The sequence below is a fragment of the Battus philenor genome, unplaced genomic scaffold, assembly GCF_028537555.1.
Source record: "Battus philenor isolate CCGP_79_NKW_IND1 unplaced genomic scaffold, ilBatPhil1.0.hap1 SCAF_2, whole genome shotgun sequence".
Classification (NCBI taxonomy): domain Eukaryota; kingdom Metazoa; phylum Arthropoda; class Insecta; order Lepidoptera; family Papilionidae; genus Battus; species Battus philenor.
In genome coordinates this window covers 12,272,021-12,294,995 of record NW_027181682.1, presented here as the reverse complement: position 1 = coordinate 12,294,995, position 22,975 = coordinate 12,272,021, and the positions used below count along the sequence as shown (strand labels likewise).

Genomic DNA, 22,975 nt, shown 5'->3' with positions numbered 1-22,975 from the left:
TAATCTCTGAATATCTTGCGATGTTCGTCTAATTAGTAGCCCTAGAAAAATACCATCATTACCAATTCATTATATATTTTCATTTTATTTAAAAAAATCGGAACAATCAATTAGATGACATATAATCATATAAATGATGCTAACCCATATGATTCAAATGAATCTTTCAGTTAGTTTCAAGATTGTCCGATAGTTTGAGTTCATAAGCAACTATGATTATTCTTTACATAAATTAGCCTCTATTGTTATTCATTTTGTAATAAACTTTCTATAAATTAATAATTTATAAAATTTAATTACAGATATCGTGACGAAATTGCGAGCTGAAAGTAAACATTAACCGGAAACAAACAGATAAAAAATGTCAGAAACACGCTAGGTTATAGTATAGTATCAACAGAATGGTCTGCGATAACAGATGAGAATAAAAATAAAAGAGACGACATCGGTCGCTTTATCTTATGAAACATTCCCTTCCATGAACACCAGCGCTTCCCTGTTCAATCTTTCCATAGCTAAATAATTCATACAGACTTTCAAAACAAAGTGCCTCTATTTCAAATCTGATTTTGTAAACAATATTTGAAATATTTAATACTATTAACGTATAGATTGTAACGGACATATCTTATCGACAATATTCTATATAAAGTGTACGAGAAATAGCACAATGATTTACATTATCTTAAGGTAAACGCTAAAATAAATCATATCTACTGCCTTACTGAGAAGAAACGAGCTTATAAGAGAGTAGGCGTGAACAAAGAATTTTGTGAAACAATCGACCATGTCTCACGGCGTGACAAAGAGCTCGAAGAATGGGAACAACGTGCAGGCACAGGACTCGAGAGAGGGCTCTCAGAGCCTTCCGCCGCCCCCTGACGGTGGTTGGGGTTGGGTGGTCGTCTTTGCTTCCTTCATGATACATATAATCAGTAAGTACTATTTTATTACTACTCTTTCCGTTTTCTATCGTAATAGTTTTAGCTTTTCCACGTATATATTTTTTATTATAAGCGATAAAATAAAAGTTCCCACTGTAATTAAAAACGAGTAGGAAAAATCAATCTTATTTCGCATTGGTTAGCAAAGTAAATATATGTGATAATGTTTTGGAAACCAAATATCAGGATACAAATATTTAACGAATAAGATAATGTTGTACAACATTTAAACAACGGTTTGAAAGTGCAAACGAGTCAACTTACTGGTGTGATGATTACTAATTTTATCTAAAATTTAATTTATTGGCGGTAGTATATATATTTAAAGCCGAACATCTATTTTACCTTTTACTTTTTTTATTTTAAACTTAAAAATGTGTTGCTTTATTTCTGAACGCGGCTTTGTAACAAAAGTTCTCATTTATGTGCCTACTATTGTATAGTTTCTTTTACCATATTTGTATAGTTGACATAACCGAAACACTTATCTCCTCAAAAAGGAAGTTTTTTGACAATTTTTTTTTCAAAATTGTTTTGTATTACGTACTTCCTCTTTTAAAATATCTCTTATTCTCACTTTCATAGCTTTATTTACATTTCATTAACGTATCGCCCTCCATCCTTTACCAATTTCTTGCAATTTTATATTTTATAACTTCTCAATTTTCTTATTTAGTATTTATTTCAAATTTTTATACAAGGCAATTTTATTTTAAAAATCTTCTTAGTGTTAAATTTCTCGTATCTTGCAATATCACAGGTTCCCAGGTACTTACTCTAACTCTGTTTTGTTGTATTTTATTACACCGCTAATACCCTTAATACAAAACTGTAAAAAATGCATCAAATCTACGTCTACCACAAAGGAGACGACGTTGCCATTAATATTTTTCCCCCCAGTTCAATTACGTAATCTACTCTCTACTCTCCATATAAGAGACAGCAGGTAACGACGTGCACCATGGTCTGGTCCACCGCGAGGTCACAGACGCACGAGAGCTCCTTGAGCTTAAACTTATGTAGGTACTCATCAAATCACTCGTGCCCCGTGATGGTTTGGACCAAAACTACTGAACAAAGCGCGCAATAGGCTGACCCCGGGTCCCGGAAGAACTTTCTGTTTGTCGAAGCCGTCGCATCTTCCTCATGCCTACTATTTCATTCGTCAAGGTTATCCAGCCATAGCTATCGCTTGACGAATGAAATGGGGCACTCTGAGTACTCAGATCGTCTTTAAGGCCGCATCCTTGGCCAGCTAATCTGCCCTCTCATTTCTCTTTATCCCCGCGTGCACCCTCACTTAATACAACTTGATATTCATCCCTTATTCTCTTGTTTTTATAATATTCTCTATTACTATCAACGCTTAGCGATGGAAGGTTTTTGGTCTTGCGACAGCTTGGAACTTGGCGGACTGTAACTTGCTCAGTATCACAGTATCGTAGTATGACTGCCCCATACACTGTTTCTTCCGCTATAGCTAACTGCTTCGTCTGCTATACAGAGCAGAACCTGCTAAACTTGAATTTCTCAGAGAACAACTGTGTGACGCCACGCACAGCAGAACGCCACATGCACCTTGTCACCTATGCTGCTGCCATCTGTGTATATCAAAAGATCGGCAGCCGCGATGGCAAGTCTGGCCTATAAAGAAAAGTTAGGCCTTAATCTAGCATATGTTCTCGGCGCGGATCGTTCGATGAGGCATTTCCTTTAGATTGTATGTGGATCCAAGGGTATGTCATGCTTTTTCAAAGTTTTCTTTCCGCATTAACGAGCAGCAGTCATACTATTTAATTCAATCAATGACCTTGTTGTAGATTAATTGGAGATTACAATTTTAACTATAGTCCAAAACCGCCTTAATTCACTCTATGCTGCAGATATTGCATTCATAAATAAATATATTACTTGTATTTAAAATTAAAAACTTCCGTGATCTCCTTTTTAACAGTTTAACTAACATAACAAACACTTGTCAATTTTTTAGTGCCCTTTAAATTAAAAAAAAGGTTATCGTTTTCAACGCCAATATCTAGTACAGTAGACATCGAATAGTCTATCAATCGTTGGCCTGAATTTGTTCCGACTGCTTAATTCGTAATGGCCTTGTTCTACAGAGACATAACTGGCATGACAATACTAAGGGCTCACAAAATATTATGTAAAAGCATCTAAGAAAACCGCGTATTTATTTTATGATATTGCAGAGATATCAAATTATTACTGTAAACACACAAATAAATAGACATATAAAGCTGTATCGGTGCATGGGCAAATTGCATAACTAAGATAATATATGGAACGAGGTGACTGCGACACTAATAGCATATTAATAGGCATCTTGACGCAGTTCACTTATAAACTGTTTATCGATGTTAAAATTAATGTTATTTTTACAAATCTGTTCTTAACTATTTTATAAAAAAATATTTATTGAAAAATTAATCGTCTGCGCACTTTGATGGCAACAAACTAGAACTCTGTATTCTCTCTTGCAGTCATCTAAAAAACTACAAAAACAGGGGTGATTTAATGAGTTCGGAAACGGTCACCATGAAATTTTTTCACCATGGAGACCCTTATAATTTAACTTCATTTATTTGTTATTTACAATAATGTAAATGTAATGATACTGAGTTTGCTGTGGGCTACTCAGGGCACTTGAGATACCACCGTAGCAATGTACTTTAAGTTAAAGGACAGCACAATTTATTAATAATAATTCTGTTTTTTTTTTATAAAACAGGGCATTATTAGGATAGCTCTTTATGACAGAATTTGTCATTGTAAATGATTCAAATTGTATTACAATATGAATAAATAAGTCCTTGTTTATACTTTTAATAAATATTGACATGTCGGTTTTTTTTTCTGAATATAGATAATCTGGATGTAAGCAGTAGTAAAAATGTACTAAAAATAAACATCTTTTTTTAATAATTTACTTGCCCGCACTTCGCTATTTTGTTCAATCGACTTCGATAAGTAAATAAATTTTGTACAGTCTGTCCGAGAATTATTGGAAGAAGGTTTAAATAAAAAATATATAAATTTGTTTAACAAACTTTTGGTAATACGTAACTGTATTATCAAGGGCCAAAGTCTATTTCAAGAATAAAATAATACTACATATTATAAGAAAAATGTTGTTAATGGACCATTTTTCAGCGGTTTAATTTATATCTATTTCATTACTGATTGAAAGCTATTAAAACATTCCTTTATGAACTCTTTCTTAACACCACAATAAATGCCTCTAAAGGCAAATATAGATAACATATAACAATAAATAAAGCAACTGTGTTTAAAATAAAGTATTTTGTTAAGCTCTTGCGTGGAGAAGTTGATCATTAGGTACAATATTCAGCTCTATCGTTGGTCACGGGTAAACCAAGTAAAGGAAAATTACCAACCGGTGAACTTGATGTAAGACGTATTTTTTTATTTCCACGAAAGATTTTATCTTACTGTGTCTAATCAAACTTCGTTTACGCTGTGTCAACAAGTAATGCTAATGTATATATGCATAAATTAACATTCTTTACGACAAACCTTTTATTGTCACTAAAATTGTTTTTTTAACTCTCTTTATCACTTGCAAAGTCTTTATTTACAATATAATTTCCTCTGCATATTTAACTTTCTAGACTCACGAGAATCAAATATACTAGAAACTAATTAACGTCATTTTGTATGAGCTGACAACAATTTTTTTATGAAGAACCTCTCACTATAAAAATTTTACATTTAATTATACTCTTGTCTAGATAAATTTTAAGAAAGGCAAGCGGCTATGGGGTCCCTCGGCTTAATATAAATCCTTTCTTATTATAAATCGCTGGAACACGTCCTTTTGGAAATGAATAAGGGAGGTCGATGTCCAGTAATGAATTTCCTATAACCGAAATAATGAGTATATTTATGCAAGGCAAATGCTCTAATTCTTCTTAATTTACGGTACAATAAATATTTTAGGAATGCTTATTAACAAATGTATAAATCGCAGTGTGGTCGCCCCTTATGGTAGCAACATTTAATAAACGTCATATTGACTATCCTAAAATAGACAAATACGTTAACTATCAATCAGTAATGAAAAGTCTCATTCCTGTTTTAAAAATTATGCTTGATTTAATGAGTCAAGTAAAACTTTTATTCTACTTTGTAAATTCTTTACGTATCTCGTTGGTTGAAGTTTTATTTCACGTAATAGAGTCAATCTGCTACTCGCTGGTAAACACTAGGTCGGTCTTAAGCAGCGACGAGATATTTATCCTACAAATATCTCGTCGCTGCCTAAGACGCAGTACGCTGCAGCTGTTTCAATTTGCGAGACAAGTACAAATGGGTTATTGTTTAATTTTAAGACATTTGTTTTATATTAGTAACACACCAAGAGTTTATTTTCTGATAAAAGATATTCTAGATCCTTTATTGTTAATATTAACAATTTGTTAATTATAACATCTTAATGAATACATTACAAATTGTTTTTATTGTTTGTGATTTATTATAGGTTTCAAAACTTTAAAAGTATTTGACAGCAAAATGCTTTAATACTCTTATACCTATTTCCAAACAATCGGTAAAATGTCATCATTCTATAATTAATTTATTATTTGTAATTGAATGCGGAAGCCCAATAACTTGAATTTCGAATACGTTTTTTAACTATATTATCGTTAGGTTATTTCTTATTGCTGAAACCATTGATATTTGGATATGTTTAAAGCTTTTACCTCAATAACCTACCACTCTGTACGTATTTTAAATACTTATTTTCAATTCAAGTTTAATATTCGCAGTGGTGTAACTGGACGACGGCTCATTGTAGTTAAGATTGTTGATTAAGATTTTTTTTCTCATAAATCTTTCTCCGTGAGGGTGTAGACTAAGATGGCGCTTACTTTATACTGCTTTGTAATAATTATGCATGAAAACTCCCTCGAGAGCCTTGGTCTAGACCGTTACATTATTTAATCATCGTTCGCGTAGAATCGCAGCATTAGATATTGGAATTAAATATTTGTTTGTAGGCTTACACTTTTGGAATTATTTATTTACACACTGTATGTAAGCTTTGATCTTTAATCAATTATTGTTACAATAGCAGTGAGGTCCTAAGGTGTCTGACAAAGTCATTCACTAGTGTGTGTTGCTGGTGATGACTTATGGATATGAGACGTAGTCGTTTACAATGGGCTTTATAAAAAAGCTCAAGATCGCCCAGATAGCAAGGAAGACTTCGCCTGAAACTGAACTGCAAGGTCGAATCAGAAATTAGGAGATCCATACAAGAACATACAAAACAGATTGCTCGCCGTGGGCATAACACATCCCTCGTGCAACCATCAGGGAGGAAGGTTCTCAAATAGAGAAAAAGAGCAGGTGGAGTTAGGTGTACATAGGTATAGTTAGGTTCTTCACGCTCTACCAAGTTTGAATTTTCTTCTTTAGAATTAAAATGATTCATCCCATCTCTATGAGCTTATATAGCTACGGTCTCATACAAACCGGTACACAATAACGTCTGCTCACCAATGTTTTCCCTGACTACAGGATTAAAATACTTTTCTTTATACAAAAGAACGAAAAACTACTAAGAACGGTATATTAAGTACATACTTATATGTATATCAAGTATATCTAGCATATTAATTAAATACGTACATTTTGAAGCGAACTTTATAAAAAAATTACTGCGTTTACATGAAATATTATTTTTCACTTATAACATTTAGTGGAGATTGTGTTGATGAAGACGAAGGGCGCATGTGTCTTTAAGTTACAGTGAAAAGTTTGGAGAAATTATGGAGAAACAGGGGAATCCACAGAAGCACCAAATTGAAACTAACACGTGCCCGTGTTTTTTCATATTTCTGTATGCGTGCGAAACCTGGAAGCTTACGTCTCGCATTCGAGATGCGGAGTTGGCGTAGAATGTAAAAAATTCCGTGGACAGCAAGCCGCACTAATTTGTCTATCCTCGAAGAGCTTAGAAAAAAGTTTCGACTATCCAAAATCTGCTTGCGTAGAATACTCTATCGAAGCTACATAGCACAGAGTTTCTCGGATAATCTGAAGAATCTAATAATTGTCGGCAATGTGGAGGGAAAAGGACCAAAGAACGGTAACCTACTCGTAATTATGCGTGTTTTAACACCACTGTTCACGGCTCCTTAAAACTTTCACAAAATAGAACAGCCTGAAAAAAAAGTCGTAGCAGAAACTGAGGTGCTTGGCGATGGCCCTATGTCATGACGAAGCGACAAATATACAATATCAGGCAATATCCAAGGACAAATTTTGTCTTCGCTACACATATAATTTTATTTATGACTTATTCCATCGATATGAAATAAATGCGTATCACCGTTGGCGTGGGGAAGTGAAGCGAAAAACTAATCTCATAATATACTATGTTACGGTTTCCATTTTCAAGTTATAACTTTATAAAGCAACTGATTTTTAGACAGAGCGTTATTAATATTTCACGGTATTTTCATTGTTGCAACAGTACGAATAACAAGACTGTTGTCAAAATCTTAGAGGGAACATACAATTATTTTTCTTTAATTCTATAACTGTACTCGTATATTTGTACGAAAGGCAAACGGTTCAAATTCCTGTCAAAACTTTTTTTTGAGTTTAACTGAAGAATACAGGTAAAAGGCAAAGGCAATATTTCAATAGTAGGACATTTCATTTTGTGTCATTATATCATTATATGTAAATTAAATGATCGGCTACGTCTATATAATTTTGGTATTGACAAAATAACATACTGCAATATTTTCCTTTCAAATGTTGAATTTGTTTAAATTGCGCTAATGATTTTATATATTGCAGTCTAAAAGATAGATAAAAAATTAAATTGTATAAAGATTACATCTATTTCAAATTTTGATTTAAATTTATATACTCTATATTATAGATTTATTTTTTTAAGTGAGAGATAAGTTTTCTTTTGTAAATAGAACCTGCTTTACTTGTTTTTCTCTGATTATCATTACAACCTATATAAATAATTGCATCCTGTATGTAATAGAATTTTCAATAGTAATTTTTGAAAGAAAAATGTTAAATATTTATCAAGTTGATTTGTTGAACAACCTTTTGTAAAACTCTGTCGATGATAATTGCTGAATGCGTCATCACACAGCGAACAGATGAATCATTACTGTGGTTTACGATCGATAATGAAACACCCACTAAGTGTACTTGTTATTGTTACATTGTTTGTATAACTTCATTGTAATTACATCGTATAATTGCAACAGTTACGGAAACTACAAATTCCATGTTCATATCAATTTATGCTTATTCTATATATTTGCATACAACATGTTCTATATTCAATATAACAAACACGTGCGCGTGTTTAATTTCTACATACTGCGCTGGCGATCAAATTAATGTTTACGTTGAATTAGGAATACAGTAATGTGCTTACATAAACCACAATTGAGTTTTCAATTGATGGATATTCATCTCGATACAGATATTTGACAAGGACAATTTACGAATAGAATTCAAATAGAGATTTATGGCATATATTACACACAACATACATACGTCTAACTATTATTTTTTTGTTCTAAATTATAAAATCTAAGGTCCCAAATCCTAAAATACAAGAGAACAGTAATAATTTACCCAGAAAGTATTTTGTTTTATACAGCGGCAAGTGCGATAAAGTGATTTACGAATATTTGTTAAAAATAAAGTAATAGTCGGAGATGCAAGACTCGAAATTGGTGACTGTTACAAAATACACCCGGGATAAACCGTCCAGCTTTGTAAGTCCTGATCCACTTTGCCTAGTGGGGAAAGCTTCGAAATATCTTCCGGTCCAAAATCCCGCATTGCCTGCAAACGAAGGTTTTTGACCACTATGTTGCTGGTGATAACTTATGGATCCGACATGGTCGCTTACGGTAGGCCTTATAAGAACGCTCAAGGTCTGCCAAAGAACAATGGAGAGAGCTATGCTCAAAGTTACAGCGCGAGACTAAACCAGAAATGAGATGATCTGCAATAGGCTGCCGAAGAATTGCTAGTCTGAAAGGGCAGTGGGCGGGGCATATCGTTTGTGAAACCAATGACCATTGAGACCGAAAGGTTCTCGAGAGACGACAAAACCGATATACGTGGCGTGGGTTCCAACCGCCCTGGGTGGAACGACGACATAGTTAAGCTCACGGGAAGTCGCTGGATCCGAGCAGCGCACTATCAGTAATCGTGGCGATCTTTGGGAGGGGCCTATGCCTTGCAGTAGGACTCGGCTGAAAGAGAAGAGGAAAGACTGCTATATTTGTTTCTTTTTTAATATTTACATGGTGATTAGTTATATGTTTAAAAGTTAATCTTAGAATGAATAGTTTCAGAAGTAACAATGTAATGATAACATTAACAAAAGCGTTCTTAAACATCGGGTTACTACATTTTATAATCAATTGTTGTTCACCATCTGTCTGTCCAGAATATGTACAGCTTGGAGTTATCAGTCTGTCGCATTTCAATACCAAAACTAATTTAAGAGGTATATGAGCATTGAAGCTTTTTGTTGAAAATGAGCTTCACTCCTTTACACCTATAACCAATCACTCTGTATACTAAATATAACACAAATGCATGAGTATTATTTTGATATTAGTCATTGTAATAACCAAATTATTATCAGTTACCTTAAATTCAGAATAATCAAATAACTAGCCGAGAATATAATTTATTACAGAGCGTTATGGTCAGTAAAGTGATTTCCAAAGTGAAGGTGTTTATTAAGAATATACTGTAGTGAATGCTAAGTTAGTATCAGTTTTACCGTTAAGAAATTGTACTTTTTTTCCAATTTATAAAGATAACTATACAGGGTGTCTGGTAATGAATGGATAACCTTGAAATGTCTTATAGTACAACCTATGTCCGTTTTAAAAAAAAATACGAAACATAATATATCACAAGTAGTCTCTTTAATATATTTTTTTTAAAGAAAAGTCGATTTTTTTCTATCTTATTTTACTGTCTTGAACACTATGACCAAAAATGAATGATTTCTATTGGTTTTTTGTTATTTTATTATTATACACTAACTGTGCTAATAGATAAAAAGTTAACAGTATGAATAGCTTTTGCAGTTTTTATTTAAAAAATTCGCAAATTAATTTATTTCTGAAAAACATGCAAAAAATATTATTTAAGCGAAGTTCAAACCTCTTGGGTATGAAAAAAATATATGAATGTATGGGTGGCCAATAATTTTAAAATAATGTCGGTTTCATGTAGATTTTATAATGGTATAATTCATAAATGTATCTTCCATAAATAGTGACTTATTGCCATTAATGTAGAAAAGGAGAAAATTTGACTAAGTAACAAAATTTGTAATATGGGAACATTTTTTAAATTGAACTGTCTCTGATCATTGGGGATTAATAAAAACACATCAGGAGTTGATCATACATGAAAACAGCTATTTTTAAACAAATTGAAACCAAAAAAAAATATATCATAGGTACTACTTGTTATATATTATGTTTCGTATTTTTTTCAAAACGGACATAAGTTGTACTATAAGACATTTCAAGGTTATCCATTCATTACCGGACACCCTGTATAACGAACTGAATTATTAACCAATGAACCAACTAATTGGTTAAATATCATTATTATAATTACAGATATGGTTAAATATTATAATTATAATGATATTGCATTTACAAGTGCACGTGGTCACTCACATGTTTCCATCATCGCACTACCAGCCGGCAAAGTGTTACATCAGATGAAATCAATATACTAAAACACACATCACGTCACATGCGTTGTTATTCAAAGTAAAGTAAAATAAATAATATGATTTTAAAAAACTAGTACAATGTTAACATGTACTTAGATTGTAAATTGTACATACAATCAACCGACTTAAAACACACGCATACTGAAAAATAATTACTATGAAACACAAATATTACGAGAATGGAATCCATTACTCTTGGCGTTCTAGCTGTGATGGGTAAACTGCTTGTCCACTGCGCTAACGTAACCATTACGCAGGGTGGGTCACGAACTACGCCTTCGCTGTTAATTACGATGTCTTTACTTAGTAAATCGTTTTCACTACATTATTAATACGGATATTGATTAACATAATTATATGTGTAATAATAAATTCAATGAATTTATTTAAAATTAAATTCACCGGGCACGCATATATATGTTACAAGGCTATATATATTGAATATTTGGTAAGATGAATACCACAGTGTAACTATATAAACGTTTTCGTTACACCATACATAACGCAAAAACAGTTCAACTATTTTTTTCCAGTTTTTAATTAATCAGTTCAGCCGTGAAATAAAATTACTTAATAATTTTTTGTAGAATTGAAAGTCGGCTCATTAATATATTTATATATCTACTTTAAAATCTATGAAACATTAAGATTTTTCATTTTCTTGGAACTAACGAATTATTGCCATTTGTTAATTTTGTAACAATGAGTCGAGATATCGAAAAAGGGGGATGTTGTTTCCATTATTTACTTAAACAACAAATGATATAAAAAAAAAAAATTCTTTAAAAAAATCAAGCTTCAATTTATATGATCCTACATATATATAAATATTTATATATATATATATATATATATATATCCATAGATGGATTTGTCTATAACCATACATATCTTCTCTCTTTTCAGCCATAAAAATATGTACATATGAATACATACATACGTATTTATTTAAATATGAAATATATAAAATGCTATCTATTATTATTTGTTAATAATCTACACGAGCTACTTTTGTAATCTTGAAGAATTACAGCAAATGACATTATTCAATTTCAAATATGGCATGACTTTTTATCATTGTTATAAAAGTATGCGCTTTTACAAAATGTCACAAACCGATAAGGAATGCCGGCTATGTATTTTCATGCTTTATTACTAGAATATACAATATTAACGCCATGGAGTGATTGCTACCTATCTTTTTTACTATCCCGATAATAAAAAAGATAGTCACCTAAATATAAAACTTTCATCTACACATTCAAATCTCTCGCGGAACAAAAACTCTAGCAGACTCTAAGCGGTGATGATTTACCCTTTACTCTCTCTTCACACCAACTGCAAGACATAAGCCTCACCCAAAGATACCTATGGGGGGATATACCATAACCATCACGCTTCGCTTGTGGATTGGCGATTTCAGTATGGTATTAAGGTATGCAGAGGACGCTCCTGATAACCTTCTGGAAACTTTTAAGCAGTGGCAATTCTATACAATTAATTCACAAAATGTGAATGATATAAGATTCTTACTACTTAGGTCTTAATCATACAAATACCATTAATTCTTTATTTACATTTATTATCATTAGGGATTGGGTGCTAATTATTAAATATAATACTTTAAACTAAATTTTTTTACAAACATGTACTATAAAAACAATTATTGATATTCATAAAGTTTTAATTTTCGAAAATTACTTAATATTTTATTGGACTTTGACAAATATGTGTATATGTTTATGGTTGGCGTCTTATTATGGTTTATGGTCGGCGTCTTATTGGCGTCAACTTATCAACAATGAAAGTCAATAATATTTTTGCTATATATAAACGTCATTGCTTTGACATCGGGACCTCACGCTTGTTATCTCTGTTATCATTTAACTGTAGGACACAGTCTTGACACTGGACGTATGTGTTGCCTCATAGAAAGCAATGTACTGTGATTCATAATTTACCATTAAACTGCCGTAATGTTATCGTTTTATTTTAAATCTGAGGAACAGAGACTTCATTCAAAAACTCGAAACAGTTCATTGTTTTAGCTGTTTTAATTATAAGAAATGATGTAACAATAATACAGTTAGAAAAAACTTTTCACTGTTCAGATTCCTACATCTTAAATTCAATAATTGTTTACTATGTTCCTACAAATTCTGTACAGCCAGAAAATAAATAATGTAATATCTACTAGAGTGATCCCTCTATACATAATGATGAAAAATAGGTATAAAAGCTTTAAAACTTCTTGCTGACAAATAAACTAAACGTTTACCCATTTAAAGTTTGTACGACTAATACCAATCATCCGGTACATATAGGTACTTTTTTCAAAAAGCAATAAACGAGAGGGTGATATTTGAATCACTAACCGTGCGGATTTCTCAGTCACGATGTTGCAGTGGTCGAGAGAGAATCGCGCGTTAGTCATCGACGGATTTTTTAAGAGTAATGATTCTTGCGTAACTGCTCAATTTTGTTCACTTTTCGGTATACTACAGATAAGTGATGGGTCGTATGTAAATTTAGTTTGTACCTGAGACGACGCAACAGCTTCGGCTATGAATATCTTAAGCTTTCCCCCCACAACTGATCAGTCGCTTTAGGGATATCCCTTGGCCATTGACGTCATTCAACTTTACTCCAATTTTTTTATTTTTTTATGAGACTGCCTCAAAGAAAGTTTACAATAACAATCCTCAAACTAGTGAAATTAAAAAAAGATCGAAGAAAAATCAGCTTAATTGATTATAGCTTAAATGTGTAAACAAACCAAATTCCACTTATTTCGCTCAACCAACAAACAACAATAAACTCTTAAATGTTTTAATAAGATTCAAAATTGTACATTTCATTTTAGATTTAAAACAACGAAACAAAGGATAACATTTATTGTAGAACTTTATTTATTATCCATTCTATAGTACACTCACACTCATGAAGGATTTGTAAAGATTTTGAAGACAAAATTTAAGCTTACTTGTTTATTTTTAATTCTTGTATTGATCATGTTTACCACATTTGTGTTTTGAAAAACAAAAACCAATTATAAAAGTATGTGACACTTTGCTACATCTCTCTGAAAGTAACACGGATATAATATATTCTTCCTAGGAAACATTTATTATTAAACATAACTTATTTTATCATATTTCAAGTTATGTCAGCAAAGGTGTTTACATTTGCACACATTTACAGAGAGTATAGTTCAATAATTGTTTACAATGCAGTTTATCCATATGTCTTGAGTGTAACATGAATATCAAGGTCAGAACTGATGTGAATACATTGCACATACATATTATACATTTATTAATTATTTATATGTATATATCAGAGAAATAGCAGGTTCTTGTGGAAAATTTTAGCATTTGTTTATAACAAATTATGCAATTTTGTCTTATAACATACATATGTCGGTTTTATTGTTTTTTTTTTCTTTTGGAATGTGGCAGACCTATAGCTTATCGCAGTTCAAAGTCAGTCAGGACAGCTAGTAAATAATGTTCAAATGCTGTAAAAAAGATTTTTTTTCCAATCACGCCGCCTGATTTCTGGCATCACGTGATTGGTAACCTTGAAAAAAATGTTATAATTATTGATTTATAAAAATAGGAATGAAATATTTTGTGATTCTAGAGCGTTACAGTCGATTTACTTGTGACATTGGTGTTATTTTAACTTAGTTTATCTTATTTAACTATTGCTAATTCAGGTTTATTGATAGTAGTAATCCAATGATATAACTTGAATACCAATTTATATTTTGAACTCGATTGTTAAACAATGACTTTAACGTTAGTAAAGACACGGTTGTGAGCGTTTATTAATCGATAATTGAATCGAATATGAAATTAAAAATAAATAGTGTAATTGCCGTATGGCCTACAAATCAAAGTATCCAACGCTTGATTTAAGTACTTTATTTTTCATACAACCTTGATTGTTTTAAGTTATGACTTGGAAGCCGAATTAAAATCTAGCATTGTAATATTTAAAATACTATAAAATTGTGTATTTACATCTCTTGATCCTTTTATTTTGCATTATATAGCATTTATCAGCGGGCTGGCAGGCGGTACACTTTATTGCACGACTACTACTGCATTGGCGGAAGTAGCTATATTTTGGTCCTTTTCTTACTTAGGATGGACTTCCGCAAAATAACGCCTGTATCCATTAGATGTTTATTCCCTTTTTGGGTAAACGTCGTACGCTGTGCTTGCCAACCCGTGGATTCCAGAACTGGCATCTGCGCGCTATGTACTGCCCTACACAGCTTACTCGCTGCCCCTTAAACTTTCTTTCCTTCATGGATCTCTTCGTCCTGATTCGATCTCGTAGAGAAATCCCGAGCATAGTCCTCTCCGTGGCCGTGGTATAGTCTGTGAGTTGCTTCTCTTAGGAATTTAGAATTTTAAAAAAAAATCATTTTATTGATCATGTATGACTTACATTTAGTACCTGTTTATATATTAATAATATAATAGTAGCGGAAGGTCAATTCAAAGTTTACACTTAAGGAAAAAAGTACGCTCTAGAGTTAAGGTATTACTAACTGCTTATATAGATAATATTACACAAAACATTTACAATAACAGTGAAAAATTATAATAATAAATACATAAATAATAAAATTTTGGAGAAACTAATGTACATATTGTACATGAAATAATAATAGCTAAATATATTTACTACTCAACTCAAAGACAGCTTCGACAACATATTTTGTTAATTCATATTCAAATATTGTAAGCATCGGAACACTTATGTAAAGAAGATCTAAATCCTTGTCATACACATAATCTTTTTGAGGAACTCGTGTTAAATTCTAATGAACAAAATTATTTAGTCAGTGATGCCTGATTGTGAGAGACAATCTAAGTCTTATCTTGTACTTAATCAGATTGATCGACTGCTAATACGGCTTTAATCACCGTATTGAGATATGCCAACATCGCTAGAAATGTAAATACGTTTTGCACAATATCAATATAATAAACAAAATTTAATAGTTACATAATGCATTATTCGTATCGTATATTTATTCAAATGTTTATTTATTTAATAATAGCTGTTTACCTGCATTAATAAAATTTTGCTTTATTTTTAATTATACTATTATATATATATATTGTTTGTTTATAAATTTAATGTTTTTAATACCAGGAAATAATTAGTTGACAAAAAAAAAATGAGTCGTAAGCTATTTCCAAACATATCAACTCACCAGACACGACTAAAGCTTAACAAAATAACACGTAGCAAATGTCTTGACCACATTTTTTAAAATTATTTCTATATTTAATGTTTAAGGAATGCTTGCAGATTTGACAGGCTTCCATATAAATTAGAGAAACATGTTAAGCGATACTTATTTATTATTTTTATTTATTGGTAAAAAAATCTTTGTAGTTTGTAAAAGTAAATACATTTTTTGCTACAACTTACGTAGTCATTTTTATTACTTTCCCTTCAGAGAGTACCTCTACTCCTCTACAATAGTTGTACTGCTCCATAACACATATTTATCAAGTATTATAAGAAGTAGCAAATAGAATGATTTGTTAACATTAACATCGATAGGTTTTTGATACGTAATAACAAAATCGATAACAATATCAATTAGAAATTAATTTTTAAAGGTATTTTAATAAGTGACTAGAAACAGTCGTTAGCAGTGGTAGCTCAGCGGTAGAGGGCTCAGACTCGAGATCATACGATGCGGGTTCGATTTCCGGGATACAATCCTATACAATTCACATTTTGTACATCAATTATATAAGATTGCCATATTTGGACAGCAGCGTCCTGTTCGTACTGTAATACACACTGCGATCGCCAATCCGCTCGCCAAGCGTGGCGTTACTATATAGGTATCTATGGAAGAGACCTATTATTATCCTTTTATTACTATGCCTTGCAATGGGCATAAATAAACTGAAGCGAAGACTACAAACAAGATGTTCATTTGATATTAAATAGATTCAGTCGAATAATTCTTCTTAACACCTTCAATCATTGTATGGATCGACCAGTAAAAATCTTTTCTTTTCTCTCCTATCCTGCAAGGAGGTTAACTTTTTGTAACAACTTTTCCTGAAATATTGTTGTAAATCAGAGCCGGCCAATTAGCTATGCTCAAACGCTATTTTATTTCTTGTCTCAACAAGCCTTTGACGCTGACAGTCTTTTGTTCCTGTGAAATAGCTCGAGTCTATTGTCTGTCGGCACGTGTCACCTACTACTGCCTGTTACTATTGATATAGCATTGTTACCTTGGTGTAGTGCTATCATGTTAGCCTACTTCGTTACAGGACTGTCACATTCGCGATAAAGTACCGACAGATAAATCGACATCTCTTAACAATAGTTAAATAGATTAGTTATATCGAATTTTGTCACATAATTGACAAGTGATAATGACATCTTGTTACTTCGACCCAGAGTAGTGTAATAATAATAAAACCAGGTTTAATTTTTAAAACAAAAATCATTTGAAATATTTGTTGATGATATTCTGTTAAATCACAGTTCAGAATTGACATGCCGAAGAATTGGAAGCGGATTTCTTTATATTTTATTCTAAACTAAAAATGACATCATATCTATAAATTATTTGTGCACTGTAACAGTAATATGACATTTTAAAAGATTTTAAGTACTTAATTGTGAATTAATTTTGGCTTTCTTAAATTTCAGCTGATGGCATGACGTATTCGTTCGGAGTATTCTATGCAGAGTTCCTGACCTACTTCGATGAGGGCAAAGGCAAGACCGCTTGGATCGTATCTATCCTTGTCGGTGTCACATTAAGCTCAGGTACGTGTTAAATAAAACTTGTTTGCTTATACCTGTATAATAATATTTTAAATTTAACATTAGGGTTTCTTATTCTTCAAGAATAAACAATGCAACTTTATATTTATGGATCTGCTTCTAATCTTGAACTTTGAACGATTCGAATTTTGAGCAAGTTATTATATTGATACTAATAATTTACTTCCACTTCAATTCCAAGTATAAAATATAGCCAGAAGATTTACTAAATATATGATTTCAAAGAGACCTGAACAAAATTAATACGAAATTGGACACATATAAATCTTAAAATTTTATATACACAACAAGATGTCCTTTAATATTCTATAGCCAATGTAAGCAAAGGCTGAAAATCAACGAAAGAAAAAGTTGTAAAATGTAAAAGTCACACTATATAAAAAATCAGCGTCTTTACTCTCGGTACTACCCCTCGTCTCGTTGATGTCACTATTCATAAAGGGATGATTTATTGAACTTTATCGTTATAATAGAACACTTACAAAATATGTCTTCACCCTTTGAATGAAAGTAAGTGTCTCTTATAATATAGTCCGAATAATATGGTATGTTATCATTAATAGCAAGAATGCAATTCTTACGAATCAGGCCAGGTTTAATGAATACTATAAGGTGATCTATTATTTTAAATTAAGGTAATTCATGTTTATTATTACCCTAATTTTTAAAACTTCAAAAGCCGAAGATTCTTTGCTGTTATTTTTAGCTTTTTCGTCTTTTTAAATATTATCTCTGAAAACTCTGTCACCCTTCATTTTATTACTTTGTTAATATTTGTTCTACCGCTTGCGTTGAGAGCTGTGATTGATGTGATTTTAATGAATCTTAATTTTACTAAAATACATAATAACTCATTTTAACAGAGAATTTCTTTCAAGATCGTTATATATAACTACCTTGCAATGTATTTGTCAGTTAGTTTACATCAACTATGTATACATACCCTACATCTTGTTCACTAGTAGTAAAGTCATAGTGGTCGTGCACTGTAACTAAAAAACCAAAATACAATAACACACACACATACTTCAACTTAAAGCAACAAAACATATAATATTAATACCATTTGATTTAATGCACAATTTTACGTACCCAGTTAAATAAAGTTAACTTGGAAGAGCTCGACTATAGTAATGTACCTAGGTGTACTCCCTTTTTAACTATGTGATGTAAATAAGAAATCAAATTGTAATAAGGAGGGAAATTTAGGACATCCGCAGTAGCTCATCTAACTATCTATTTAATCAATTAATAAACCACACAACGTGTTATAACGTCATTCTTGTTGCGGTCAGATTACCTGACCACAGTTCTGCATAATTTAATTAAATAACACTATGTTGTGTTTATTGTTTAACATATTATTATATAGTATGGATAGTGGATAGGAAGGCTAGTAATTATTTCGATAACCGAGAAATGAACGTATAAAAAGGACTTGTTTTCCATAATCAGCTATAGGACGTCCACAGCTGGACGCAGGCTTCCCACACATGAATGGAAGCGGCTTGCGTTGAGCCTCTTGTCGGTCCGCGGTTTCGACTCCAGAAACTTAAGGTCCCAACGGCCATCCGTTCTGGACTTAGTTTATACTATAAAAATAATAACATTTCTAGATATATTTAAATTATTAACAGAAGTTTATTTTTATTTTCAGGTCCAATATCTAGTTCGTTCGTGAATCGTTGGGGATGTCAAAGAGTGACGATAGTCGGGGCCTTGCTGTCGGCTGCCTGTGTAATCGCATCCGCTTTCGCTGACAACGTACTTACACTCATCTTCACTATCGGTGTCGGAACTGGATTTGGCTTCGGTCTCATCTATTTGCCAGCAATTGTCAGCGTGACCGTATGGTTTGAGCGGTATAGAAGTCTAGCAACAGGTAAAACATCGTTATAATTAATGAATTATTTATTTAGTTTTCTAATACAATCGAGGGGAAATGCATTTAACGTTCATCCACTTATTACAATTTCCAAGTCTTATGTATGTATGCCTATTACAGTCTGTCGAAACCATTTCATTTTCACCCTATTCAAGTTTGCCGCCTTGTGATTAAGATGGCAAGTGTCAGAGGTCCCGAAACTAATAAAAATAATAATGAAAATTATATATTTAAAAAAATACTCATCCTTTATGTATTAACAATCAATGCAAATAATTGTACCAATTAATTTATCTAAATGCCATTAATTTTCAATTTCAGGTATTGCGGTTTGCGGATCTGGTCTGGGAACTTTCTTATTTGCACCGATAACCACGTCACTAATCTCGAATTACGGCTGGCGCGGCGCGATGGCTATTATCGGAGCTCTTATTCTTAATTGTGTGCCCTTAGGGCTGATGTTCAAAGCGGTTCCTGAACCCCCTAAAACACCAGCCTCGGAACCTATGTTAATTAAATCAAAAAAATCTCCTCTGAAACGGTCGCTAAGTTCTCAGAATGTTGCAAGAGCAAATGGGAAAATCGATGAAGGTGACGTCGCAAGACTCACCTTATCCCAGCCAGCCTTAAACAAACCTAACGATTTAAGGCATCAATCTAGCTCGCGGCACGGTAGTGGCATAATGCTGCGGCCAGATGTTCTGTACCAGGGAAGTGTCACAAGTCTCGCTAAATTTAGAGGAACTTCTCCAGAGAGAGTTCAATTAAGAGAATCACCAGAGAAAACTGTACAGCGATGTGGGTGGTTACCGTGTTCAGAGGAATCAAAGGCCGCTTTATCGCAAATGCTAGACTTGTCTCTACTGATTGATCCTATATTTATTATATTTTCACTTTCTAACTTTTTAACTAGCATAGGTTTTTATATCCCATATGTATACACGGTTCCTATGAGTGAACAGTTAGGCGTAACCAACTCAGCTTACCTAATATCTATAATAGGAGCATCGAACCTAATTGGAAGAATCATTCTTGGGTTTATCAGCGATAAGCCATGGGTAAATCGATTATTGGCTTACAACTTGTGTCTCACCATCTCTGGCATTAGTAAGTATATTCATTAATGTTACTTGGGTTCATGTACCATATAAGTATCTATTTCGATAATAATTTGTATATTTTATTTTACAGGCACGGCATTGGCGATGGCGTGCTGGGAGTTTTGGGGACTGGCATTGTACGCGACAACGTTTGGCTTCACTATTGGTGCTTACGTAGGATTGACATCAGTGGTGTTAGTTGACTTGTTAGGCATCGAAAAATTAACTAATGCCTTTGGACTCCTATTGTTATTTCAAGGAATTGCATCATTAATTGGACCGCCTTTTGCGGGTAAGACATCCAACCTTACTCCGAGTATTAACGGTTTATAGAAATAGTATAAACTAACTATAAAATAATAGTAATTGTAGAGCGGTAATAAAATGTTGTCAATGTAAATAATATTACAAGGAATGACAGTAGATGAAAACATAAAATTATCGTTTCCAGTACAGTGATAATACATAAAGAACCATCTCTATACGTATATATGCGCTTAGTAAACTAACAATCGATTTCTCTAATCTTAAAGATATTATAGGCAAGTTGCTTTTGTAAATTCTTCGCATCGTTGAATATTATTTAAATGATTTATTTAATATTTTCAGGTTGGCTGTATGACGAACTCCAGTCGTATGCGCCGGGCTTTTATGTAGCAGGCGGGGCAATATCGCTGAGTGGACTTATTCTATTCCTAATCCCAGTACTAGAAAAAGGTAATAACAGGAGAAGATGGAACCAAGAAACTGTTTTGGAGGAAATATAGCAGGATCCTGTCGGAGGGACCAAATACGACTATCCAATAATCGTGTTCCACAGTCCCTCTACGCCGTCTTACACAGGATCCACAGAGGATACCTATAGTAACAGGGTATATACTACTACAGTTGTAAGAAATTCCGATGAATATTTTTGTGAGGAAATCTACGATTATGATGAGAATCGTGACGCCGACGATGATGAATGTGCTAAACTCTTTCAACATAATCATTATACTCATTCCAAAGATAATGTAGAGAGTGTCTGTGACAAGCAGTTGTGAAGAGAAATGTGGAAACTGAATTTTTTTCAGTAAATTATATTTAGGTGATCATAATGAAATGCAGATTGAATAATTATACACCATGCTAAATATACTTACTTACTCTTAAAAGATGTATATTGTACTAAACGTGATATATTTAAAATAATATAAATAAACTTAAAAATGTTAACTATTTGTCTAGTCGATTCGTTTAAAAAATAAAAGCAATGCCACAAAACTGGATGTTCCATCGAAAAGCACAATGACTGTTGTTAAATATTATTAACATTTTTTGTACCGATCTTTCAACCATTTACACTATTCAATAATAATGTCGAATCACCCGCTTGCAAGCTCTACTTTTGTAAATCATAACCTTACATCGATATTTATTTAGTAAAACACTTTACGCATTTATACGTGATTTTTTTAAAGTAATCTTTAATAAGAATATACAAGAATAGATCCTTTATTAATGAAATAATATAATTAAGTAAAAAGTTAACATTTATTTAATGTATATCTCTTACATAAAGTGGTATATTTAGAAATTGAGTTTTATTAAACAAACCAAAAGCTGTGTGATACGTGCGTTACGTACAGCTTATATGATTTTACTGAATACTTGGCTTTCAAAATAATGCTACTAATTGAATGATACATTTTATGAGATTTGCAATTTATTTTTCGTTTTATGTTTTATTCTCAAAATATAATGAAAATTTTCTTTTTCTATACAAATAAGACAATATAAAATGTAGAATAAATTTATAAAAATAATTAAATAAATTTGCTTATGTTGAGATATTAGCTCTGAATATGGCAAAGTAAAAAATGTAAATAGGAAGTATTGAAGACAGTAAATATTTAATTAATAAGTGTGATTACAACTCTTATAGCGTTGGTATAAGAAAAATTCGTCAACACGTTCAAACGTTTGTTCTATTTTGTCGTATACATTATTTCTTCCATGTACATATGTATATAATGCCTATTTCGTAATTGCCTTTTATGGACCAAAAATAATTATAATCATCTTATAATCTGTAACCAATCTAAGGATAAAAAATCTTATTTACAATATAATTAACTTATTTAGACCCTTTGAACCCGTACACCAAATATAAAATCGATACAGTTGAGAATACTAAATTAAAATAATAATTAATAATAATATTTCTTTCTTATTAATATGATTTATCTTTATTACATTGTTCAGTACTGGATAATATCTTTATAAAAAATTCATATAGAACTTTAAATAGCCCAATTTATCATACACAACAGAATTTACGACGTTGATAAATAAAAGTTATCGAATAATTATAAGAAACGAACTCAAATTTGTGCCACTTTGTAATACATAAATAACTTGG

At 32.0% G+C, this 22,975-nt stretch overlaps 1 protein-coding gene across 1 annotated transcript; it reads left to right on the top strand.

The window, feature by feature from the left end:
- Window positions 1-393: 393 nt before the first annotated feature.
- Window positions 394-21,448, top strand: Mct1 (Monocarboxylate transporter 1). Its single transcript, XM_068765498.1, has 6 exons — window positions 394-935; window positions 17,452-17,571; window positions 19,247-19,471; window positions 19,796-20,581; window positions 20,666-20,866; window positions 21,184-21,448. Exons 1-6 carry the CDS (start codon window positions 788-790, stop codon window positions 21,339-21,341), a joined length of 1,638 nt encoding a protein of 545 aa, XP_068621599.1. The 5' UTR covers window positions 394-787; the 3' UTR covers window positions 21,342-21,448.
- Window positions 21,449-22,975: the final 1,527 nt, after the last annotated feature.